The sequence below is a fragment of the Apostichopus japonicus genome, chromosome 13 (genome assembly GCF_037975245.1).
Source record: "Apostichopus japonicus isolate 1M-3 chromosome 13, ASM3797524v1, whole genome shotgun sequence".
Lineage (NCBI taxonomy): Eukaryota > Metazoa > Echinodermata > Holothuroidea > Aspidochirotida > Stichopodidae > Apostichopus > Apostichopus japonicus.
This window is the reverse complement of record NC_092573.1, coordinates 19762337-19788774: the sequence shown is the minus strand read 5'-3', so window position 1 is coordinate 19788774 and position 26438 is coordinate 19762337. Positions and strand designations below refer to the sequence as shown.

Sequence of the window (26438 nt, the reverse complement as noted above, 5' to 3'; positions counted from 1 at the left end):
AAAATATGAAAAAACAAATGGAAAACATAAATCATTGATCTTATCCTGTTTCATCTAACGGATGTCATAGAAGATATTCTCTGCGATTTTTCAACCTGGAAGAGATAAATGCCAGTACAATGTAAAACAAGTTAAAGAAGATGTTTCTCAATCCTTTTTGCTGTCATGAGAAAAATAATACAGCAAATGATCCTTTTCCATGCAAACAAATAGATATTGTATGACAATTTCCAACTGAGGGATGTTTCTTAGAATTTGTAGAATCCATATATTTCATTCTTTGTATGTTTTAAGTTAAAATCTGCATAGGGCAATTGACTTTAAACTGCGATAATGTGATTACAACACGAATATCGGTCGATACACTACAAAATTTCCCAATTGGTAACGACCCCCCCAAAAAATTGCAAAGCGACTTCTTAATATTTAAAAATCCAACACAGTTAAGACACAAACAACCTTTGACCTCCCTCCAATAACTCTTGAGTGGTTACCCATGGAAATAAACCAAAGATTGAACTTTTAAGTTAGCTGGTACACAAGTTTATCTGATTATGATCGCTAGCTGTCTAAAATCACCTTTGACATCCACCAAAGACAAAATACACCCCCCCCCAAATAAGAAACAAATAATGGAGCTTTAACTTATTTATTTTAGCTTATTTACAAGGATCTAAATTTATTTAATTCATAGAAGACCTAAACTGACCTTTGACTTCTGCCAAATCCAGTAGCAATTCTGGTTTATTCCTTTTGGACTAATCACTAGAGATAGGTTCAGCACCATCCAGGATTTTGAACTTAAAACTGAATTTGCAAAGCTAACCAGTTCATCTTATATCTACAATCAGCCAAGAAAGAATCTAAAAAATTAGAAGTATCTATTTTTGGATTAATCTCTCGACCCTATCTGATGCTGAAGTGTTTGCTACTTGTGAATCTATTCCAGTATTAAGGAAATATTTCCACTTTATCTTAGCGCCTGGAAAAACGGCGAATTGCACTCATATATATCCGAAACCTAGCGAAAAAATTCACCGAAAAGAGAATTTCTTGAAGGTCTTTACCAATTGATGGTATCTGCATTAACCATTAAGGCTAAGAATTTTATCGTCAACAGATCATATGCTAACGGGGAATCAAATCTCTGATGTACCCTTCCGGAAGTCGCCGACTTAATGCAAGGTTCAAATAAGTGTAGGTTTTACACGTTTTTCACACGTTGTTAGAAACATTTTGGAACTGCTATGGCATAATGTAGGAATCCTTTGCAGTAAACAACAGGCAATGAATTTACTAGTTAATAGTGAGGAATGATATGAAGTGTAGTCTTCAATAAATTAAATCAATTGATCACCTCTAGGTGGAATAATTCTGAACATGGCAACAGTAAATTTATACTGTTTATGACGTTTGACAACTTTAATATCAAAATCGGATCTTTCATAAAAAAATGTTTTTGCTAATTGAACAGAAGCTTGATGGACAGAGGGGTGAGGGAGGAAGGATGGGATAGAGACCTTTCCTCTGTCTTCTTCAAAAACATGTCTGTTTGTTACCTTGGTAACCATTTCTAAATTTGACTGTTTCATATACCAAAGTTTCAAATTGTCGTTATTTTCCTTGCTTCTTTTGGAATAATAGAAAATGGAAAGGACAAATTTAATGAGTAAAATGTTACTGAGTAAATGAGTAATGTTAATGAGCAAAATGTTACCGTCTGTAAATGTTAACAGCAGATCTATAGAGTTTTTGTCTCTCCAGTAGCAGTCCATTAATCATCAGAGCAGAAGGGTTAGTGTGGCATCGATCTACCCGAAATAGAGAAAGAATTATAAATATTAGATGAAACAGAATGCATATATCTAACAAAATATGACATAACAGGGTAGAATTGGGGTCTGTTTATAGCTGAACCATTACGGAGGGAACCTTCAGGGATAAAGAATGGTAACCAAGGAATGACAATTGGGTACCAACCTTGATTTTACCGAGGATAATGTCTGCAAGGTATTTTTACGTTGAGCCATACAAATATTATCCCTGCCAAACAAATTAAATACCCTATGTCAACTGTTGAATACTAAACTAACGGATATCATAAATATTTTCCTATCATACCATTGTGTTTTTCCATGACGACCAGAGCCTGAGTTACTGCACTCATCTGTAGTATATTGTAGCGATAGAGTGATGAATCTTGGTCCAGGTTTGGATCTAGAAGTGTCTTGCAAACCCAGTGCGCATACCCGATACTGCCCTCGTTCTGGAACCAAAAAGTAAAAACTCACTATCATCCTTACATTTGGCTGTCAATATTTACATATTACATTATCACCAAAACTGTTAATAGATTGGTTCTGAACACATAATCAGGAATTTTTAAGTTGACAAAAAAAGTGCTTTTTCAAAAATGTTTCATACCGTCCTGAAGTTATTTTGACATGGACCATAAGTATATATTAAGAAATATCATGTTAAGCAACACTGTCAAATTTCAAAAGATTACTGTGCGTTTGGTTTTATAAAACGTTTCCTGAAGTACCATGAAGGGTTGCTTAGGTTTCAAGTGGGTCCTTCTTTGTTACTCAATGGACATCTTCATAGTATGAAATATTTCGCACTTTTGAAAAATTTATGCACATGATGAAAGATACAACAAAAAGGAGTTTAACCCCTTCTGACCTCGCGAGAGGCCCTACGGGGGATAATAGCATTGTTTTATAGAATTGACACCTTGGGAAAGTTGTCTATTGTTCAGTCAAGGAGTTGCTGGTAAGTGAAGTATTATGTAATAACATTGTATAGAAGATAAAAGATAAACACATTGCCTATGTTCATATACGGGAAGAGAGTGTGTATGAAGTTCATTGGTGTCTTACGTGAGTTGCTAGTTCGGTGGTATGACGGAATAATAGGTAACATGTATAGGTACCATGTATAGGTACCATAGGTACCATGTATAGGTACCAAGTTAATTGGTATCTTACGTGAGTTGCTAGTTCGGTGGTATAACGGAATGATAGGTACCATGTATAGGTACCATAGGTACCATGTATAGGTACCATGTTAATTGGTATCTTACGTGAGTTGCTAGTTCGGTGGTATGACGGAATAATAGGTACCATATATAGGTACCATGTATTGGTACCATGTATAGGTACTATAGATACCATGTATAGGTACCATGTTAATTGCTATCTTACGTGAGTTGCTAGTTCGGTGGTATGACGGAATAAATCCATTGTCTCATCACTGCTAACGGTTTCAGCAATGATTGCCTAAAGGGAAAGGAAAAACGGAAAATGATTTAAACAACATTTTGCGTCTTGTTCAGCTTCAAGAACCACCGCTCGCTAGCATCAAACGAGAATTATTTATTTATTTATTCATATAATAAATATTTATACAGTACTTTGTAAATATAATTAAAAATTAAAATAATTTAGATATACATACATATTTAAATATTGTTATTTATTCCAGATCAAGATAACATGCAGAACAAGGTGACAAACCCCACCAACCCCCCCCCCCCCCACGTGCAGAAAATGCCTTAATATCCTTAACTTTTTATTCTCTCTAAAATGTGAAAGATGTAGGATGTTTATTCACTGTCATGTCGATAGAAATAGGATTATCGGAATCGGATTATAAAAATCCCAGATTCTGACTTTCAAGAATTTGAAGAAATGCACACAGCCTCAATACCTGTCCTATCCAACATTGGACGTAGCTCGGTTCCAAACTCTGGGCAAAATTGAACGCTTTGTTAGCCAGTTTGATGTCTCCCTGAATTAAATACAAGACTCCAAGGTTGGTCCAGGCCACCACATTCTGTTTATGTATAAACAAGTAGTGAATATATAAAAAGTTACGTTTCAAAGAGGAACTTTAGGAGAGCATCTCAAACATTTAACAAAAGAGCAAAGGACAAAGCATAAAACTAGATTGCAGAGAACATAGCTCATAAAACCAGTTGGTTATGTTTGCAATGTCATTTCTCTCGCCAGGAAATGCACTTTAAAAAGTGCATGAATTGTTAGCTGGTGCATTAATGAAGGCCATGGGGTAGGAGTTGGGGGGCACATGCCCACCCCCCACTTTTTCCAAAATAGCAAATGTGCTGGCAAATAAAATGTCTTCCTTTGATGAAGAACTGTCGTTTGGATATCTTAAGCCTTTGTTAATTTTAATAATTTATTTTTAGTCTGTACATGCTAAGGATTTAACCGAGGTTGTTAAAGACTTTTGTTCAAGGAATGAACATAGGAGGAATTTTTTTTGAAAGTTCTAAATTATGGATGGACAGAAGTACAGATGTAGGTTGATAGAGTCACGTGCACCACAATAGTATTGATATGCATACTAACACATCATATATATTTAAGTGACATGGCCGGTGTGTTTTGGTTTATAGCATAACGAGTGGTGGTTGTGGAATGAGAAAGTGCCACTCTGATGTTGTGCCCCCCCCCCCTCCACTGAAGGCAGATGTGTAAAAACTTTCCGGAGAAAGTCTGCTATTGTTAAAAAAAAACAGACATTTTATCTGCAAATCTAACCTGCTTTCATAATATCTAGCTAGCCTACTAATAAGAATGAGGTTCATCAACTAACGATGTTGGTCCTTTGTTCAGTGATATCAAAATTTCTTACTGAGAAAGACATATTTCTGATTTATCAGTAGAATAATTACTTCACAAAGAGACCTGGTCCCCCAGAAGTATAAAGATATTTATGTTGAGAATACAAGATTTGTATCGTCAGTGATCCAAAAATATATTCGTTTCACCTGTAATAATTCAAGTCGAATAATCATGTTTCCTTGGCTGTCATAGTTTTACATTGGGGTAAGTCGGGCAGAAAAATGATCATTCTTTCATTACTGAAAAATCTGGAAATCTGGCCTATGGAGCATTTTGACTTTTCCTCTTTCATTACTTACATTCCGTTCCAGCTCTATAGACTTGATGAAACAATGCTGTGAGATGGACGGTCTTTTGATACCTGCACAAGAAAGCAAGCCATTGATACAAACCTCCCATTAAATCATAGTGGAAAGGGGGTCTAGAATGGGCAGGGTGGACGGGGAAGGGGCGAGGGAGGGGCAAACATAACATTACCAATGGCATTGACAGTCAGGTCAGGCCCCAGAGACAAATAAGCCTTCTGGTCCACTTTTTAAAATCTGAAATAAATTGTTAAAATGAGAAGAGACATTGTACTTTATCCTATAATGGCCAAAGTACAATTATAGGCCCTGGGTATAATAACAGACCCTGGGTACTGACACTGTAGCCCCTGAACATGCTGCCCCCCTTCCCCCTCCCGCTCATCAGGCCTGAAAATGACACATAGATGTTTAGATAGTCTTCCGATAAGAAATGACTATGTCTTGAAAGTGGAAAAAGTTTTACGAGGACCTTCCCAGGAGGGTTGCTGACAGTTTTTAGTAATTCAACAGAAAAACTGTTTCATCTAGTTTGTACTTACCATTAGAATTGCAAATAACACCTAAAATAGTCCAATACTTATGGTTTGTTCCATCCAGACTAAGAGCTTTATGAATGCACTGTAATAAAATAAAACATAAAGATTTGTGTACTTTGCAAACGACCAGATCTTACAAAACTACACTTAAATGGTCTTTTATCTATGAGCTACAAAAAACAGTATATGACATCACAGCAATGTTTTAAATTTGGTTGACAAATTTTTCAAACCTTCCAAATATTCCACAAGAAATAAGATTTATCAAATCAATTTATCAAATCAAGACATCCTCCTAGATTCATTGTCATCGAATTTTAACATCTAAGAGCATACAAACGTTTATCAAAATTGACTCAAGTATCTACCGTAGAGTGGCATTTTGCATTAACTTTGGTCACGTTTGATGATAGTATTTGACGGTAAAATTCATTAACAGTTCAGTTCATTACCATGTCCAGCCAAGGGTTGATTTCAAATTATTGAGAAAAAGTCAAAATTTTGTGAATAGTTGTGATGGATTATCTTTTCTTTCTTTTTTAATGTGAGTAACAGGAAATTGCAAAACATATTGTAATGATTCGTTTAGTTTTTTTTCAAAAATTTCATTCCTTTTGCAAAATGGAAAGGTATAAGCCAATGTTTATCAATGAACAATGAACAACAAACAGGGAAATTATAGGCAAATTTTTATCCCAGTTTCATCCAAGGCAACTTGGAAAGCAGCATGAAAGGATTTTCAAGAGATTTCCATCTTTGTAATAGGTAATTATCTAAGCTATATTAACAACCAAGAAACTAACAAGGAAAATTATAAACAAATGATGTCCCCTGTGATTTCTATCTGACATCCCCCCCCCAAGTAAAGAATTGATTTTTATAAAGATGATCACCAACTCAAGACTGGATTCACTCAGCTCAGAACAGGACTTGTATTCCTGTGGTCACAGGTTGAAATCCCACTCTAGTAAAATTTGAAAATGAAAATGGTCTTGAGACTGAAAATAACCTGAAAAGCTTTGGTTGCCATCATTGATTCATTATCTTTGCTGATCTCTGATTGGTGGAAATAATTGACTCCGAGATCGCACCACAAGTTCCCGCTATTTGACTGCAACTGTAACGCTCTGGTGTAGCATCTATGTAGAAAAAGAAAAAAAAATAGACATTTATCTTTGGTCGAATATTTTGAACATGCAGAGATATGTTTTGATCGCAAAACTTTTAGAGCGATCAGAAAGAACTTCTTCTAGAAATCCAAGATGACTTCAAAGACATGAAAAAAACTTCAAGAAAAGTTCAACGACCATATGATTACCAAGACCTTTTTATAGACTGTCTTTTTACTCATTTAATATTCCATGTTCTCAAGCAGGCTGTAAGTGTTTAATTTAAGGGGTTTTCAAGTTCCTTGTATCCACATAAGAGTGAAGGTCAAGATGGTAGATGGATAAATCTGCCGACCTTAATGCATGAAACGAAGTTTATCATTCGATCTGAAACTCAAAATTTACTACATGTTACTCAAGATAAGCTTACAATTGATCAACTATGACATTCCCCCCCCAGTCCCCGCCCCAATGGGATGACAGATGGTCCAAAATATGACCTCCTAATGCTGTTTTCAATTCATTTATCATCCTCCAAATCCCATCAGAAGATAACTTTTCATGAAAACCATGTTTACGAAACCCATGCTGAGTTTTTATTGGAAATATCGCAAGAGGTATATTCAAGTACGTCTTTTTCAAACTCCTGAAAATAAACCGTTAAACAGGGTATGCAGCACATATAAAAAGACAGTCCCCTGGCCTTAAAATATCTTTAATAAACAGGAAGATATCAAATCCTAATATCTCCTGGATCGAGCTTAATTTATTTGGATAACATCGTGAGTACATCTTTCATGAAATACCGAACCGAATCAACGTATAAACCGCTTCCCTACCGTGCTCCTAGTGCCAGAAGTTCAGACTTGCCCAGTTGTCTTGTCTCGTTTAAACCACTTGTAACTTTAGAGGAAGGCAGCAAGGAAGATGGAACATTAACTCTGTGGGGGTGGAATATTTGAAAACAAAAACTTCATAATCAAATGAAAACTAAATTTTTACAAATATTGTATAAACCACACACTATGGAAGTTTCTGTTGTTTAGCATTAATTGCAATTGTGGCACGGATGCACTTCAGTTGGTACGTCATTCTTGGCAAATATTGTTGGTGAGCCCGGGAGGGGAGGGGGGGGAGGTGTGCAAGTAATGCCAAACATTGACAAAAATTTGAGTTTAAATAAGGGTCTGGAGTGGCAAGGCAACTTTTTCAGATTAAGTTAGAAATTGCCTTGGATCTTCCATTCAAATAGCTTTTCAAAACGGCACCAGACAATTTCAAAAAATTTGAAAAGACACCAAGATACTTTTTTCCAAGTTGAGAGAAACCATACACAGGAATGCGAAAAAATAGGAACCATTCACGCGATCCTTCGTAGAAACATTCATCTAATTCCTCACATTTCCCAAGGCTGCTGTATGGCTTTTTCCTGGCACAGATATCCTTGGCAATTTTGACAATTTTTAAGGCCTGATTTAGTCTGATAATGAAATTTCATGATAATTGAGATAACAATAAATGGCATCTATGGCAACTTGTTTAAAAATGGACAACCACAGTTACTGACGTCAATAATGGAGGATTTTTAAAGGCAGTACAAGAAGTGTTAGAGGCAAAGAGGGGTGGTGCTGTTGCTTAAATTGAGCCCTGCTATACACCATGTCCATGGGATGTGACTTGTATGTGAGTGTATGTGTGTGTAGGTGACTTGTATGTGACTTGTATGTGACTTGTATGTGACTTGTATGTGACTGGTATGTATGTGACTTGTTTGTGAGTGTGTGTATGTGACTTGTATGTGACTTGTAGTAGAGACAGACTACTTGGCCAATGATGCAAACAGTCACTTCCTGAGAAAGCAACAAGACTACCCAAATGTTATCCCCTTATGGTTTGCCAGCCAAATATGCTATGACATTTGTTATACGATTTCATTCCTTGCCAAATTTATTCCTGAAACTATAATTATTGGGGAAAATGTGTATCTGTTACAAAGCAGAAAGTTCAAGAGCTGATTGTAAAAACAAGCTGTGAGACTGTGTATGAATAGCTAGTAAGTCTTGAATAGTATTAGAATTCATGTATGTATGCAAACGTACTGCATTGCATAATATTTGTAAGCTTGTGTTTCATCTGGCCACACAATCAGGAAGCCAACAGGTTTTTAGGGATTCCTTACCACAATTGAAATGAGAAGATTCATGCAAAACATGCCCAAAAGATTATAAAATTTGACCATAGTTGACTTCAAGTGATCAGCAAGGTTTTTTATTTACTTACTAGGAATATTCAAATCATCCAAGCTTTACTTTCGGAGTTGTTTTGCTTACAGGGTTTTACATCTATCAAACAAGTAAACTTGTAAAATAAATTCAAGAGAAAATGTCAGGCCTTAAAGCAATGACTATGCATCAGTATAATTCACCTTTAAAAGAACGGCCTGATTTTTCATTTTATTTCTTTTCCCCCTCTTTTGCTACGGTATTTACTTATTCATGCCATGCAGCTTTCATAATTAATGATAGACGATACTACACAGATCAGCTAAAAGATAACTTTATCCAAATTTCTATAAAGACACAGAGATATGCAAACATCTGGGAGAAACGATACAACTTGCTTACTATTTGGTGCTGGCTGGAGAAAAGTTTAGATTATGAGATTTAATTGCATACCTGATAAGATCTCTATCGACTGGGACGAGGAGAGAACATGCTGAGCCGAGAATACTCCACAAACAGCAAAGATCAGGTCGTAAAACAGAGGCCCTGAGTGGGAAAGTAAAAAAAAAAAAAAAAATCTTGGTAAATATGTTGATCCCATTTAATGATAGCAAATTGTGATAGAAAGTAACTAAAAACTATTTTCAATCCTTATCCCGAATTAATCCCGTGCAAGATCCCATTGTATGGAAATATTTACCTTTGTACTAGCCTCAGGTGTAGATTCTGATCAATTATGATCAATAACAGCAAAATAAGTGGAAATTCCAAGACATGAAAGTCCTCGGTCTAGAGCACATCATTAGTATTTCAATTCTTCACCATAGACTCTATGAGTTTGTCTGTGAGTATTATATACACATAGCACAGTATGCATGTATCACTACTACTCATCATTCTGTGTGTCTTTGTGAATGTCAACTGCATGAAACACCCAAGTTTTGCATGAGCCGTTACAGTACATTTCCCTGTTCTCACAGAAACAATTAGACCTTACGTTAACCTATCTATTCTCACACAACCATACTCAGACAAACACCAGCCTATTCTCACACAAACAATTCTGTCTCATACTTACACATTCTCACACAAACGATTCTGATATGCGCTAAACCAAGGTATTCTCACACCAACATATTCAGTGTCATACTTACACACACACTTTCATACAAACAATTCTGCCACATACTTACCTGGCAACTGTCTGTATAGCCTTCTCAACATAGTCAACTGCTCTGCCATTGAAGAAATCTACTAGTGACATCTGAGCCAGTCGCAAAAAGGTTTCTCCTTGACCTACATAATAAAAAGAGAAAATAAGCTGAAACTTTAGCAAAAATATTGCAAAAGTAACTACTTACTTTACTTTTGCTAACTGCTTTCTTTTTAATGTATGAAACACACCCAACAACAATTTTTTTTGTACCATTACCATTTTGAACAAAACTTTAACAAAAGAGCAAAAAGTCAATATTAAAGTTTTGGAAGTCACCTGTTTATAGTTTTGACGGAAATATTAATGTAACATGAAAGTTTAACAAAGCAGATGCACAGCATGAATGCCTGACCTATTTAAAACAAACAGGGTCCTTTAATCCTTTAATCACTTTAAAAAGTTATGTGTAGGAGGGAATGATACCTTTTAAAGTTGGAACATAGTGTAGGAGGGGAATGATACCTTTCAAAGCTGGAACATAGTGTAGGAGGGGGAATGATACCTTTAAAGCTGGAACAGAGTGTAGGAGGGAATGATACCTTTCAAAGCTGGAACATAGTGTAGGAGGGGGAATACCTTTTAAAGCTGCAACTTAGTGTAGGAGGGAATGATACCTTTTAAGCTGGAACAGAGTGTAGGAGGGGGAATGATACCTTTTAAGCTGGAACATAGTGTAGGAGGGAATGATACCTTTTAAGCTGGAACATAGTGTAGGAGGGAATGATACCTTTTAATGTTGGAACATAGTGTAGGAGGGGGAATGATACCTTTTAAGCTGGAACATAGTGTAGGGGAATGATACCTTTTAAGCTGGAACATAGTGTAGGAGGGAATGATACCTTTTAATGTTGGAACTTAGTGTGTGAGGGGGAATGATACCTTTTAAAGCTGGAACATAGTGTAGGAGGTGGAATGATACCTTTTAAAGCTGGAACATAGTGTAGGAGGGGGAATGATACCTTTTAAGCTGGAACATAGTGTAGGGGAATGATACCTTTTAAAGCTGGAACATAGTGTAGGAGGTGGAATGATACCTTTTAAAGCTGGAACATAGTGTAGGAGGGGGAATGATACCTTTTAAGCTGGAACATAGTGTAGGGGAATGATACCTTTTAAAGCTGGAACATAGTGTAAGAGGGGAATGATACTTTTTAAGCAGGAACAGAGTGTAGGAGGGGGAATGATACCTTTTAAAGCTGGAACATAGTGTAGGAGGGGGAATGATACCTTATAAAGCTGGAACATACTGTAGGAGGGAATGATACCTTTTATAGCTGAAATTTAGTGTAGGAGGGGAATGATACCTTTCAAAGCTAGAACACAGTGTAGGAGGGAATGATACCTTTCAAAGCTGGAACATAGTGTAGGAGGGGGATGATACATTTTAAAGCTGGAACATAGTGTAGGAGGGGGCATGATACCTTTTAAAGCTGGAACGTAGTTCTTGGTTTCTTTTAGCACTTCATCATAATCCAGCACAGCCTCGGAGTACAAACCAAGGGTCTGCTTAATGGCTGCAATTCTGACAAAGAGAGGAAAAAGAGAGACAATATGAAGAGACAACTCTTTAACTTGTGTCTATCCCTCGTTCGATTCTTACTACATATCATGAAGTATTTATAGTCTACAACACTCGCATACCATACAATCAAATGATAGTATAACCTTGTAAGATCAGAACGGCCGAAGGACATTACCGTTACTATTACAAAGTGGCTATTTTTACGACTAGGAGTAACAATAATTTCCGGTTACGCATGTGCAGTTGCTTTAACGTGGCTATTTTGAATTTTTTACGACCAGGAGTAACAATAATTTCCGGTTAGGGTTAGGGTTTAGGGTTAGGGTTACCCCTACTGCATGCGCAGTTGCTTTATTTACTTTACTGCGCATGCGTAACCGGAAATTCGCCGATGTCGTAAGAATAGTTTATAAATAATTGTTACTCCTGGTCTTAAGAATAGCCACGGCCTTACTATTAACACTCTGCCTTGCTGTACACATTACACAACCTGGAGTAGACAGCATTCCCCAAATCGCCGTCAAAAAAATAATCTGTTTGTTGTATATATTACAACCTTGTTGGAACGACCTACAAATATGGACCCTTTTTTATCAAGTTTTGGAAATCCACCAGGAAGTACTTGTACGATAGAAGAAAGAGAGGACATGTCCGGGTGAAATCTGGTCATATGGTAACCTTACTCCAATACCAGATCTATAGGTTAATTTGCATATAATAATCAGGGCAGCCTCGAATACTATTTACATTAATATTTACGGTTTATATACCTGCAAACCTGTGCCTTTTGCACCAGAAGAAGTGGTTCATATGGTCTTGCGCTAATAATACATTCGTCACTTAGTGAATTTATTGGAAAACAGAGAACGCTTAAGAGCAAATTTCATCGATAGAAATCAATTGTCCGTTTTAAGAAAATGATTTGCTAAATATTTGGAAACATTCTTAATATTCAGAATGGACAGTTTTAAATCTATGAAAGAGATAAAGACTCACTGATATCTGCAGTATAATGTTGAGCCTCCTAGCTGTTGAACAAAAGAAATAAAACTATCAAAAATATCAAAATCAAATATTAAATGAATTTACAGAATGGATGATGATAGCATGCTATACTTGTGTGGCTCTCAATGCTACCTTACTTAATGAGATGCAAATTAACCGGTCACTTTCCATACGTAACTAAATAATGAATTCATGGAACAGAAGATGACAGCAAGTTATAAATGTGTGTGTCTTAAAATAACCTTAATGAGAAGCAACTAATGATGATCATAATCAATTATGTGACAAATAGTTGGAAGGTATGTGAACAGCAGATGACAGATTCCAGTGATCAAGAGACAAAGCACAGTTAAATATATCGAAAGCAAAATAATCTACTACAAACGAGTAACACAAAAGATAGAGTCAAACCTCAATTGCTTTCGTGAAGGCTTTCATTGCGGCTGTATAGCTCCCTCGCTTCATGTATGCGTCTCCTAAACATTCCCAGCACTGCCTAGTTGTGCGTAATAACAAACATAAAAACATAAGTCTTTGTAAACAGGAGTTTCATTAAACATTTCTCTTGGGAAAGAATCGTTCATTTTTAGGAATGAACAACACTGACAAATACTAACACTGTGCAGTTTGTAGTGTGCGGTGTGCAGCGTGTGGTGTGCAGTGTGTGTTGGGTATAGTGTGCAGTGAATAGTGTGCAGTGTGTATTGTGCAGTACGCAGTATGCAGTATGTAATGTGTAGTGTGCAGTGCAAAGTGTGTAGTGTGCCGTGTGCAGTGAGTATTTTGCAGAGTCCAGTTTGTGGTGTGCAGTGTGCAGTGTGTATAGTGCAGTGCATAGTGTGTATTGTGCAGTATGTATTATGCAGTGTCTAGTGTGTATTGTGCAGTGTGGTGTGTATTATGCAGTGTCTAGTGTGTATTGTGCAGTGTGGTGTGTATTATGCAGTGTCTAGTGTGTATTGTGCAGTGTGGTGTGTATTGTGCAGTGTCTAGTGTGTATTGTGCAGTGTGGTGTGTATTATGCAGTGTCTAGTGTGTATTGTGCAGTGTGGTGTGTATTGTGCAGTGTCTAGTGTGTATTGTGCAGTGTGGTGTGTATTATGCAATGTCTAGTGTGTATTGTGTAGTGTGTACTGTGAAGTGTGTATTGTTCAGTTTGTATTGTGCAGTGTGTATTGTGCAGTGTACATTGAGCAGTGTGTAATGTGTGGTGTGTTTAAGTCCATTCTTGCATAAGAAGGACCATCATCCGACCTTCATCTGAAGCCCATCACAAGATACAGACACCAGATTTCAAATTGTATTTTATGGAAACAGTTAATCTGTTTCGTCTGCAGAATAGTATAACAACATCAGACTTGTGTTGACTTTAAAAAGGTATGTTTAAAATAGCAACAAAGTACAAGTTTGGACACAGCAGCCAGCGTCTACCATTCATTGTTATAACTACATTACAGTATGTAGAGGTCGGAAGAAACAACAATATTGTGAAATAAAAAGCAAAGATTAACATACTTATCTGATGGATCTGCCCTCAATGCACTCTGAAAACTGTAAAGGGAAAGAAACAAACAGAATATTCATGTTCTAAGGAATATCTGTCCGGTTACAATGAGATACAAACCGAGTATTAAAGAGACACGTTATAAATTGACTCTTGGAAAGCTCTCATCATATCATCCATTTTAATATACTCTTAGAAACTGTCATTAATCTGATCACAAATGTCAGTAACCACCAGGTCAGTGTTTAAAGCCACAAGATACTTATTAATTTTAATTTAAAAAAAAATAAAATTACTACCAAACCTTTATAGTAATACAATATCATGTTCATCCCCAATAAAAGGGCCAAGGCCCCCCTCCGAATAACAACACCACCCCCTCCATTCCAGTTCTGACATAATGTTAAGGTTGACAATTCCCTTCCTTACCTGTTTATTGCATCTGTAGGGTCACCAAACTTGAAGTGGTAGAGTCCAAGTCTAAGCCATGCCCACTTAGCAGTGCCTGGAGCTGATTTGCTGGTAACAGAGTTGTAGAGATCAAATGCTTTGTCCTAACCAGGAAGAAAGATGTGAGGTTAAGAAAACTATTAGTTATATATACTATAATATTCAGAAAAATTCCCAATAGATGAAAATTAATATGAAAGGAATTCAAGATTTACACATTTGTAAAATAGTTTGAAAATTACATTGCCCAGACAAATTTTGTATAGTACTAATCTCACACCAAGAAGAAATCAGAAGTCTTACAAAATTATGGCCTATTTCATCATTATTTGCAAAAACACTGATCAACACCACAACACCAACAAATTTACTGTGAAGAACCTTGAAGTGATAAACAGATAGAATTTTATAAACTCTCATAGCACACTTTCTGCTATCATAGCATCTGGATTGAATAAGGAAATCAATGTACCTGTTCTCCCAAAGCTATCATAGCATCTCCTAGCATGCTTCCTGCCTCTTCACTTGCTGGGTTTAAGATGTAGGATTGTTGGTAACATCTCTTGGCCTTACTGTATTAAACAAAACAGAATTTTCATAATATGTCAGAATTTAATATTTCGACTTTTGTTTCAATAACATTTGAAGCAGATTACAGGCCATAGTCATTACAAAACGTTAAAGAAACCATCAGCAGCAAGAGACAGAATAAATGCAGCATAGAATGGTATTCACTGCAAACTAACAAACTTTAGATCAACAAATCTGGCAGTCTACCAACTGGATTATTCCAACCCCTCATTTTGGCCAGCCCCTACTGACCAATGTTTCCATAAGAGTGTTAGTCAAACACACAGAATTCAGATTCAACATGGCTGAGACAGAGAGAACTCAGTTTTCTTGATACTTTCGTGAGTAAACATTAAATAGATCAACAATAAATAAGGAATCCAGTGAGAAACTTTGCAATAATCCTCGCTTTGTTACTGAGCACCAATCAAACAGTCAAAACAGAATATGGTTATTTATGTTGATTCTGTCATGGCTCTTTCGTTGTCATGTTGCCAATCTACACGTTTGTCCATGACAATAATACTGGACATGTGGATGATCATTCATATTGCCAGATACTTTTTTGGTTAGATCAATACATAAACAACTAATCTCGCCACAGATGTTTGAACTGTTGACAAAGTCTGCTAACATTTCTAAACTAATGTTACCATTTAACCTAGATCTAAGACACTTTCCTTACTGACGTAAACCACCTCACCTACATTAAAGTATAAGAATCAGGGATGACATTATTAGTGTCATTAATGAGCTACATTAACATAACAGAAGTTAACCAAAGAAGCACAATTAGCTACTTTTTAAGACAGAGAGAGAGATAGAGAGAGAGGGCTTGTGATATTTTTCCTGTCGTTCACATCCAAACCTCGTTCCACTGCTCTTCCTTAGTTAGACTTACTTCAAGTCTCCTACCACATGCTGGTGAAAGTATCCAAGGTAAAGCAAAGTACTTGAATGATTAGGGTCAAGCTTGGCAGCCTTTGGAGATGAAACAAAAAAACACAAGTGATAATATTAATATTAATCTGGTACAGAGAGTGAGTTATTGGTATGAGTCGAATAGCTAAAACTCTTAGCAATTGAAATAAAAAAACAACCCAATATGTGACTTGTGATGCTTCCAATCTTTGAAAGAATACTTTGGATAACTGGCACGACCACTAGGTGTAAATACAATCAGTAACGTTGCAACGATATTGCTGTGTAACGTTCAAGGAGTTCATTGAGAGTTATAGCAACCTGTCTGCAGAAGGGTAGGCGTTGCTTTTGTTCAGCTCCTTGTGGTGTAACTAATGACACATAGCTCATACTGAAATGTGATCATAACTGTGAAAAGTGGTGTAATAAGTTTACAGCGGATTTTTCCTTTGAATTTTTCTTAACAAATTTCTTTAGTAATTGTGATTAGCTTTCACCTAAATACAGCTTGACCTTTTGATGGAGAGGTCAAATCATCGAGTGTATCATGATTAGTCTAAATGAAAGCATCCAAATCTCTGCTTTCCAAACCCTTTCCACAGAGAACCATGTTGGTAATTCCCTAGACAATGTGACCCATACATTTCTATGCCCTAGCATCCTAACATCGTGCAATACATAGTCGATGGTAACTGATGACTAAAAATACACATTCACTAATGTGTTAGCACTTGATTGTACATTGACTGGAAGTTAGTAAACAGCCATAAAAAAAAAAACACATTTATCAAAACTTGTAATCCAAATCACTGGATGACAGGAAGGATGTTTACTGTCAGATTCCATTGGATAAATTGCTTTATCGATCAAGTTTTTGGTTTCCCTGCTCCCAAACTTACGTATCACCGTGGAAGCTCGACAACCCACGGTTTGGGAGTCTGATAAAAAAATGAAGCATAAAACACTGACTAACCTTCATAAGAGCATCTAAACATTTTGATCTGTCTCTGCGTGTTTCATCGCCTTGTTGCCAGTAAACTCTTCCCTGCCAGTATAAGGAAACTGAGTTCTCGGGTTCAGAGGCTGTGACCTCTTGGAAACTGAAGGAAAAACAGAGACAAGATGAGAGAAAGTGTCAGATGACAACCTTGCAACACAAAATCAAACAGATTCCGCTAGTCTTTCTGCTTTCTTTACAAAATGGAACATTCAAGAAAACAAGCTTGATCCATCAAATTTTGTGATCTTAAGTAACATATTTTTTCTTACAGGTACCTTATCTTATCTGTAAAGCAGGGTTTCCCTAGCTTTAACCCCCACAAACCCCCTGTGGATGTCAGAGTTGTCCACGGAGCCCCAACTTTTCGAGACACGGTCTGAGTCATTATTATACTATAATAGGCATAACAGTGCTTCGTAAAAGATCAATTTCATTATCTTCACGACGTACTGTCATGCGTTCACCAACTTCACCAAAGTCATGTGACCTGTGTCTGTTTCAAAATTCAGTTATTTATCACATGCACGGTACTGTGCTACTATGGGAGTTTGTCAATAGGTACGACTTTTGTACATTACTAATTATATGATGTATCAGATTTTAGTTCAACAAAAAGTACTCTAGTTTTGACTTTCAGAAACGTCTCACGAAACCCCTGGGATGGACTCACGCACTTCCTGGGGGTTCATGCACCCCAGTTAGGGAACCCCTGCTGTAAAGGGTAACTATGGTAACACAGGATAGTGAATGGTTCAATGCACAATGCAGCTTTAGAGAAAATAAAAAAACTAACAAGTTACAAGACATACCACTTTAAGGCATCTTCCAGATGATGTTGGTAGAATTTAATCTGGCCCTCTATTATCTTGAGCTCTAATTTAAGTTTGTTTGGTATTTCCTGGCTAGTCATCACCGATAACAGTAACTAACAAAAAAGCAACAAGAAAAGGAAAGAAACTGATTACTAACAAGAAAAATGTCAGTCTTTGATATGATGGGATTTGTTAAACTAATTTTGAAATGTGAAGAAATGATGTTCTCCCCCCCCACCCCCCATTTTTTATTGGATTCAAAAGAAAGAATGGCATGCATGGCATGGGGTACTGGTTATAATTTGAAACAATAAACATTAGGTTCCAAGTTACAATCCTGTTGTGTAGTGGTAAGGAATATGGTTTGAATACAATTGTCTTGTAAATTTCATTAATTTAACTCCTCTTCTCTCTCTTGGTTGAACAATTCTTACCTCTTTTGCTTGGTCAAGCTGACCTGTGCTCACGAGAGCTTTCAGGTGGGCCACTTTAACCTCGGCGCTTGAACCCTCTCTGGTTACCAGTCGCTCTGTAATTTGCAGAGCCTGAGCCGCGCTTGCGGATGCTTCACAGTCTAGAAGAGAAGCTGTCTCCAACAGTAAAAACTGTTCCTCCACTGATATCTTGTCTACCCCCGGAAATGAATACTTTTTCAATTCTTGCATACCTGAGGGAAAATAAGAAGATGTAAGAATCAGAAGATAATGTAACATTTCTCAACCAAGCAAGCTGTTTACTTCTACTATGACAACACTGGTTCTGTATTTAATCATGAGTATATCATACATATATCCAATCTTGGCTTGAAGATCAAGCCTTTGGGTAAAACGTTCTGCAGGCTGAACAAAAGACAAGCTCCACTGACCAGATTTCAAACACAGATTAATTCTGAGAAAATTAAAGAAATGTAATGAAAAGAAGCAGACCTGTGTTAATTGAAAAAAACACAAGTGTTCAGAATTCTAAGAGGTGACAACAAAGTACACAGAAGTAACTTTCAACTGGGGACCTATCACTGTTTATCAAAAAAACAAAAATTATGATGGATAGTATTAAAGAACAACACGCTAATTATCAAAATTTCACCACTTCAATTACCACACTGTCCGCAAAAGTCCAAATCCAATGGAAATTATTGAAGGAATGAAATATATTCATAATAATAATCAGCAGTTATTTTAACAACGCCTAAGCAAGGTAATGTGGGAGAAACCCGTAAGCTTATGGATTACAACTTACACGTCGGGTGGCTTCCGATTTTAACATATTAACTCAAATTTGGAATCTTTTCAATTTAGAAAGTCATTTCGGAAGTCGCATAAAATTTTTTGACTAACCCTTTTCGATGGTGACGTGCACTGATTTAGGACTTCTCAGCTTGACATGACAATGAGCAAGAAAGAGCCAGGCAAATGGATTAGACTGGTTCTTCTTCACACCTGAAGGACACCAACAAAATTCACAAATATAGGCAAAAGAAAATTGATGAGAAAAATAAATTTAAAGTCATTCAAATGGCCCTTACAGATGTGACATGGGTGTAGCTTGGTAGGGGTGGGAGGAGGGGGGAGGGGAGGAGGGGGTTATCATAGTTTACAGTCTTTCTTTATGACCAGTCTCGTAACTTACTCTTCATCAGTGACGTCTTAGCCTCTGCATAATTTTTCCTGAAGAGCTTCGTTTGGCCATCGGCGAGATCGATCAATGGATCGTCAGGATCCAAAGCCCTCAGGTTCTCCAAATTGATGAAGACATCGTCAGATATGGAATCTAAAACATTTAGAGGTCACATAATTGAGATAAGTGGCTCACTCAAAGCAGAAGTTGGGGTTTTGATTTCGTTCTCTTTCATTCTTTCTTCACATCTAAATGTTACAAACAACCATACTGTATTTTCATTGTAAATCCCCTACTTGTGTTTGTGAGAAACGAAAGTACAGAATAACTGACTTTTTTTAAATTTGTAAGTGACACCAAATTTTTACAAACTAGTGACATACTGTAGCCTTATTGATCTTTCACTTTTTCATATGATTTTGAAATATTTCATCAATCATAATACAAAGAATTGTTCTCGCTAATGTAACAGCAAATGTTGGGATACTGACCCTATTCTCCTTGTTGTGATGTACAAGTGGCTCACTCAATTCAGGGGACTTAAGTCAGAAGTTAGGCTTTCGATTTCCAATTTCCTGTATTATTCTTCAGATGTAGTGTTACAAACAAAGTTACTGCGATGTGTTTTTGTAAAAAAATAAATTTAGGAAATATCCCCACTTCTAAAATGTTTGTTGACACAATTAACTTTAGGAACAGAGTACTTGACAAATTGGCTTGTAACATTTCCATTGAAATTTCTTTAACTTTTAAAAAAAAAATTTGAACAGTTTCTTTCATCAGAATACCTAGAATATTCTCTTGTAGAGTTTACCGTAATTGTCGGGACGGGTTTGACTCTCGAAACTGTTTCAAAATAACAATTCCTGATTTAAAAAAAAACTTGATTTGTAAATTAATGTAAACTGCGCACATGTCCAAGTCCTTTAAGACTGATCACAAAAGATGCGTATGGAAAGAACGATTTATAGGGATTACCTAATGGTTTCTGAAGGTTGAATTCTACCAGGATGGCCATAGGGTAGGGATCAGATGGATGTTCTCTGTGCATGTTTGCACACTCCTCCTTAACCACATCAAATCCTTTCTGAAAGCAGAATGACAAACCATTACTGACATAGGATTGTTGTGTGTGCAAGGTTATCTCCCACTATTATGAAGGCAAACAGCACAACATATCTTTATGTTAGTGCTGTGCACAAGTGCTGAAATAGTGTATAAATACATCAGCAGTTATTCTTCTGAACCTATTTCTCTTTAAAACGAACATCATGCCCTTGAGTGCATCTATCACACTTTCATAGCAAATGTACCACATCTAATTAGTCTATAACACTCTGCACATAATTTCATTGTCAACAATGCACGAGTCTCATAGTTGCAAGTGAGTGCATCTCACGGACAGTGCACCACAATAGTTTTTATGAAAAGTCCTCCAAGATGGAGCACCTGGATAGGAAAAACCTAAAACTTGATCCACTCTCAACCCAAGTCCCCTTACATCGAGACTGTTACCGTATGATGATCATGACGATGTTACATCAAGTGAGTACCACAAGTCCGTTGGGAAGGGAAGAGATGATACATATAGTCAGATCAATGTCTGGTGAGTTATTTACTGTGTACTTGTGTACACATGATCTTAGCCAAAGTGATTAGAAGAATCAGGGTTTCATCATTTTAATGAGCCACAATCGACTCTTTTAAATTCTCAGACAAATTATCAGTAAGAATAAATCTAATTGGGAACGAAAGCAAGACTGATTTAATTTGGAGACGGGTGAATTATAAATTATGAATCCTCTACTCACATTCAAAATGAACTTGATATAACTTCTGTGGTATTTTTGCTTTTCATCCTTCTTTGCATCTTCAGATCCTAAGATGGCTTTGAAGGCATCTTCCACCTAGAAATATAAGAACATGATGTCATATAATATTTAAATGAAGCATGTTTGCATATTCATGACAACAACTTTAGGGGCTATAGAAAGTTTTTTATCATTTACCATACAGGAAACCACAGCATCCAAAATGAAAAGAAGACCCAAACATTTTAATACCTTTAATTACTGTTGCTGCTTATTATCGAAGTTAGGATTAATTATAACGATGTATCCATTGTCAGGATATATCAATTAGAAAGTGTTTTTCCACGAACAAAAGGACACACTTCCAACGCACATATCCTTCACAAACGAGAACATTTCTGTTTCCTGTTTCAGAAAACGTGCTTACGATGTCAGAAGATTCTTGCTGAGAGGTCTCGCATGCTGCCATGTCCACAAGTTGCATCTGGAGTTCAAGAGTGACCCTGTTGTCATGGCAATGACCTGATGTGATCATCTTATGAAGTTCTGTGCAAGCCTATCCAAAAGAATGCAAAGCAATGAAGAAATCATTCCTTGAAATTTATATATTGTCAGTGTAAAGAAAGTGCAGTATTCAATAATATGATTATAGTTTCCTTCTTATTACATTTCTTACAGAAAAGAATATCAAGAAACTATTTTGGAAATATACAGATTTCCATCCAATAGCCATTAAAAGCATTGAATCATTCCTACTCGTAACAAGATCACATCTTTTGGCATATACAGATTTCTTTTTGTTTCTATGTAGAATTCTTCTTAACATGCAGTTTGTTAACGGCTTATTTCTCTCCTTAAAGATTTTTGATAGACATTTGATAGAAATTCATATTTCTCTTTCCAACAAACATAACGTAAGCACCACAAAGCTACATACCTCTCGAACACTCACATGAATTCAAATACAAGTTTTGTTACTTTTGCTGAAAATCTTCACTTACTTCTTCTTTCCTTCCATTATCCTGTAAAAGTTGAACCCTTTTTCTGGCAACCTTTTCCCATTTCTTGTTATCTTTTCCAGCAAATATTTTCATAAGTTTTGGATAAGTCTCTAACAGAGCTTCCATGTGTTCAGGGGTCTGACTTTTTTCGTAAACACTGCAGAGGCCCTGGAAATGGAAGGGGAAAGAAATACATGTGTCTGGTTAAAAAGTATAATTAACTAAATTTAATATTTGACTCGAAACAAACTCAGTGTACAGTATGTACACACAGTTTGAGAACATAGAGAGGATCCAAATTTATAGTGCAAGTATGAGACTTATAAGTATTAAAGACCAAATATGGAGGCAATTTTTTTGTTTGAGATTTTCCATTAATTTAGGAGTTTACATACCCATAATCAACATGTGTAAAAAATAATCTTCGAAAACCTGCTATAACCCATCAAAAACGACCACGAAAATGGACATTTTGGGTAGTCACGTGACATGAACCTCTGGAATGTCTGAAAACAGAGATTGACCCAAAGGAGCCTCTGGTCACCGTGTGACGTCAAAGTTTGTATACCGCGAAAATCAAACGCTGATATAGGCACTGTTTGTACACAGATAGCGAACAATTGTACTGTTTTTGACTTCCAATTTCGAGCGTTTGAAAAGCTGTTAGCTTAAAACAAGAACACATGAAGGTTAACAACAAGTTTTTAGACAAAAATAAGCAGAAATTTTAGTTAAATTGCTTATTTTATTAGCAAAATTTCCACTCAAATGGAGGCATCTTTTACATAGCGTAGCGTCAATAGGTCCGTACGGTACAATATACTTACATAGTACTTACTCATTTTAATATCCAAAAGTATACAAACACAGAAAAAGTATCCTGTCAATAAACAAATTTAGCAGTGAATATCCTAATCCACGTTTCTTGTTCAATCCTGGGCGAAAAACTACCGTGAGTCTGTGTAATTCCATAGAGTTAGGTCTAGTTGAAACAGGCCTTGACCAGTAGGCCCTACTAACATCCCACAATCACAAGACAGTCACTAACGAAATAAAACGTCCGATCGCTACATAATACCGTTTTTATTCAACTCCTTGGACCATGCAGATGTCGGAATAAACAGAACGGACAATATTACACATGTATCACGAACTCACGATACTGGAATACAACAAATGAAATAGATAAATCCTAACATGGCTATTTACACATGCTGTGAGCCAACGCCGGCGAGAGTTGTAACTAACTACCGTACATGTACTAACAATGCTATACCCTTGGCACGGTATATATATACGGTCATCTCTTACAGTAAATATATTACTGTCAATTGCGTGATATAATGTTACATGTAAGGACGTCCAGGGCGTGTTTACGGTCAATTTCACATTAGCTATGTCCGACCATGGTCCGACACAGCTATCGACAGTATATAATGTTCACAGAATGAGACATTTGCAGCATACACAGAAGCAGGGTCATGCATGTGGACTCATGGGCATGAGATACTCCGGGTGCTGAAAAATCTTTCCGCGTGGATCTCAAAAAATTGATCCAAAGTCTGCGGCGTTTTACGTTGCTTCTTTTACTCGGAAATCTAAAAAAGCTGATGCTTTTGTTGGATGAGGTATAACTGCAACCTCCAACAACACAGAATTGTGACATTTTGAGGAAAAAGGAGTAATATCGTTGATGTTTTTGGCAGCTCAAGTATACGACTTTACACACTAAAAGTATAGTTGTGAGTGAGGTATACAAACAGTGACGTCACATGGTCACCTGATGTCTTAGGAAGGTTTCAGGAATGTCTGAAATAGAAGCTGACTTTTCGTCCCATTTTTCACTTATTTAACATCCGAAATTGGTAAAGTTAATTACAGCAATGTAATTGGAGTCAGTTAAGGATTACATACATCAAAAATGGTGGGATTTTATGTTCATCGAAAAGTCTCCATAGTTGGTCTTTAAAGACATATGGAAAAGATGTTCTGTTCTAGTTGGAACCAAAAAATCTCTTTGCTCGTTCAGATTGGCATATGATCTCCCATTCAGTTTTACTTTGTGCCATACTTGTAAATTAACACAGAAAGAGAAACTCGCAAAGAGAAACAAAGAGAACAGAAAAGAGGAAGAATACGGACAAAGAAGGAGGGAAAGAAATGAGGGAGAGGGCAAATGCACTCTATGAATAGCACCTATTGTGAGTCATGCAAGCTTCCCAACGCATGCTCAGCATAAGGAAAAGTTCTAAGCCAATCGCGAGCGGACTTCTTTCCTTTCACCATGTAAGTGTCATCACATTTACCTCATTAGAAGCCAAAGGATCCACAAGTTTCTTATGCATCCTGGCCACCTTTGTATCCACCATTGTCTCTTACCAAACTCAAGATACCGAACGATCTCATGGCAGATTTTGCTAGTGAACAGTTTGCCACGATGCTTCTAGCCTATACTCTGCAGTAGTGAACATGTTAGGCAAGACGATATTCGAGATCGCATTTTCCGACGTATTAGTCAGATGTACACTCGGTTAAGTGGTACCATTCTCTTTCGCAATGTTGCTATCTGAAAATAGTTTACCATTACTGATTAGGAAAGTCTATAGTGATAGATGGGAAATTTGAGGTCAATACCTGCCAAGCAAGTTCCTGCTCAGGTTCTACATCGATCGCTTTCTTGTAGGCAGCTACTCCTTGCTCTAACTGACCCATCTCGGACGCAGCGACACCGACAAAGACCAAAGCATTGTAATTAGTCTTGTCTTCCTTGAATACGATCTGTAAGAAATTTCAAATGAAAAAAACTTCCTTCTTATTTCAGAAGGGTGATAAGGGTAGAGAACTTTATAAAGATATTTATGTTTCTAAGGGATATTGCAATTTTTTTGTGATTTCCATGAAACTGTTGGGCATTTGAATAGAGTGACGTAACATAAGCCATAAGGGGGCAACCTCAGGATGTGAATTGTAGAACATCATACCTTGCAGTGTTTGATAGCTTCTTTGTATTCCTTGTTCTTGATGGCTTCTTTTGCAGCTTTCAGAGCAGTCTTAGCTTCCTTACTCAGGGTTGACTTGCCAGTTGCCATGGTAATGTCGGACTGTAATAAACAATATGCACGTTCAACCAGATATTGCTGTCAGAGTAGATGAAGTACCAGTTTACATATATAGTGTAGTCCCAACTTTGCTTGGTACAACTATAGATTATAAATTGCCAATTTAAAACATCATTCCACCTCCACAGGCGCAGTCCCAATCATCAAACATTGACATACTCTACCACTTCCGGTGACTGCACATGTATACACATCATGATGGAGGCACAGTGGACTTCAACAATTTGTATGAAATAATCTCCATTCATGTGACCAACAATTAAAAACAAAAATATGTTCATCCACCACTGTGACTGAGACTGGGCCTCCACATCAGGATTGACGCCCAAAGAATATTAGACATTTTTATGGAACAATCTCTGTAAATGGAGCCAACCTTAAATTGATCCAAAATATGCTCTATCACTGTGGCTACTGCGACTTAGCCGATCAAGATGGAATCTTCACGGACTTATACATTTTTAAATGTACTAATCTCTGTACACAGTGCAATGCAAATTTTAATGCAGTGTACTGAATTATAAAGTTGTTGTCAAGCTTGAGTTTAAAAAAATCCTGTTGCCTTTGTTAGAGGTTGTTGAGATCCGGTTAGTAATTCTTGGGAGGATTAGCCTTTTGTGCTCATTTTAATTATGCTGAATATAGAGCAATAGCCAATTATCTGGCTAGGGACACCTGAGCATTAGAGTTATTAGGCAATAGGAGGTTGAGGAATGTCCTTAGCCTATCATTTAAATGGTTGTGGCTAGCTCCTGGCATAAAGCAGAAACTAGCACATATGTTCATCAGTTCAGTTATGGGTTTTGAAAAGTGAGTAACTCTTTTAATACTAGCAAGTATTTACTTTGAGTTAAGATCATGTGTAGCACAATGTTCCCTTCTAGGGAAATCGTGATACACACCTGACGCTGATCACACAGTGTCTCAATGCAAGGGGACTGGGGTTGAGAGCGAATCTGCGTTCAGTTGTTTGGTTTTTCGTACCCAGGTTCTTTCTTGTGTGACTTTTCTTACACAGTAGCATTTAGTTATTTTTTCAGACCTGTCTCATTTACCTTTCCCAAGG

At 36.8% G+C, this 26438-nt stretch overlaps 1 protein-coding gene across 2 annotated transcripts in view; it reads right to left on the bottom strand.

The window, feature by feature from the left end:
• Positions 1 to 26438, bottom strand: part of LOC139978543 (tetratricopeptide repeat protein 37-like) — a 40409-nt gene that overhangs the window by 12167 nt on the left and 1804 nt on the right. Inside the window, exons 1-29 of one of the 2 annotated variants that reach the window (XM_071988841.1) lie at positions 25658 to 25702; positions 25235 to 25354; positions 24888 to 25031; positions 22254 to 22421; positions 21680 to 21808; positions 21253 to 21348; positions 20420 to 20528; positions 19454 to 19594; positions 19162 to 19263; positions 18259 to 18491; positions 17822 to 17937; positions 16986 to 17112; positions 15993 to 16072; positions 14994 to 15093; positions 14501 to 14625; positions 14083 to 14118; positions 12979 to 13063; positions 12559 to 12590; positions 11462 to 11562; positions 10018 to 10120; positions 9278 to 9370; positions 7442 to 7543; positions 6503 to 6632; positions 5497 to 5575; positions 4949 to 5010; positions 3712 to 3837; positions 3207 to 3281; positions 2122 to 2266; positions 1718 to 1811 (exon numbers count right to left, since the gene is read on the bottom strand). In XM_071988841.1, coding sequence (XP_071844942.1) covers positions 1718 to 1811; positions 2122 to 2266; positions 3207 to 3281; positions 3712 to 3837; positions 4949 to 5010; positions 5497 to 5575; positions 6503 to 6632; positions 7442 to 7543; positions 9278 to 9370; positions 10018 to 10120; positions 11462 to 11562; positions 12559 to 12590; positions 12979 to 13063; positions 14083 to 14118; positions 14501 to 14625; positions 14994 to 15093; positions 15993 to 16072; positions 16986 to 17112; positions 17822 to 17937; positions 18259 to 18491; positions 19162 to 19263; positions 19454 to 19594; positions 20420 to 20528; positions 21253 to 21348; positions 21680 to 21808; positions 22254 to 22421; positions 24888 to 25031; positions 25235 to 25342 — 3041 coding nt within the window. In that variant the 5' untranslated portion in view covers positions 25343 to 25354; positions 25658 to 25702. Of the gene's footprint in view, positions 1 to 1717; positions 1812 to 2121; positions 2267 to 3206; positions 3282 to 3711; positions 3838 to 4948; positions 5011 to 5496; positions 5576 to 6502; positions 6633 to 7441; positions 7544 to 9277; positions 9371 to 10017; positions 10121 to 11461; positions 11563 to 12558; positions 12591 to 12978; positions 13064 to 14082; positions 14119 to 14500; positions 14626 to 14993; positions 15094 to 15992; positions 16073 to 16985; positions 17113 to 17821; positions 17938 to 18258; positions 18492 to 19161; positions 19264 to 19453; positions 19595 to 20419; positions 20529 to 21252; positions 21349 to 21679; positions 21809 to 22253; positions 22422 to 24887; positions 25032 to 25234; positions 25355 to 25657; positions 25703 to 26438 lie in introns of those variants that run through there. The other variant, XM_071988840.1, reaches the window with a different exon arrangement.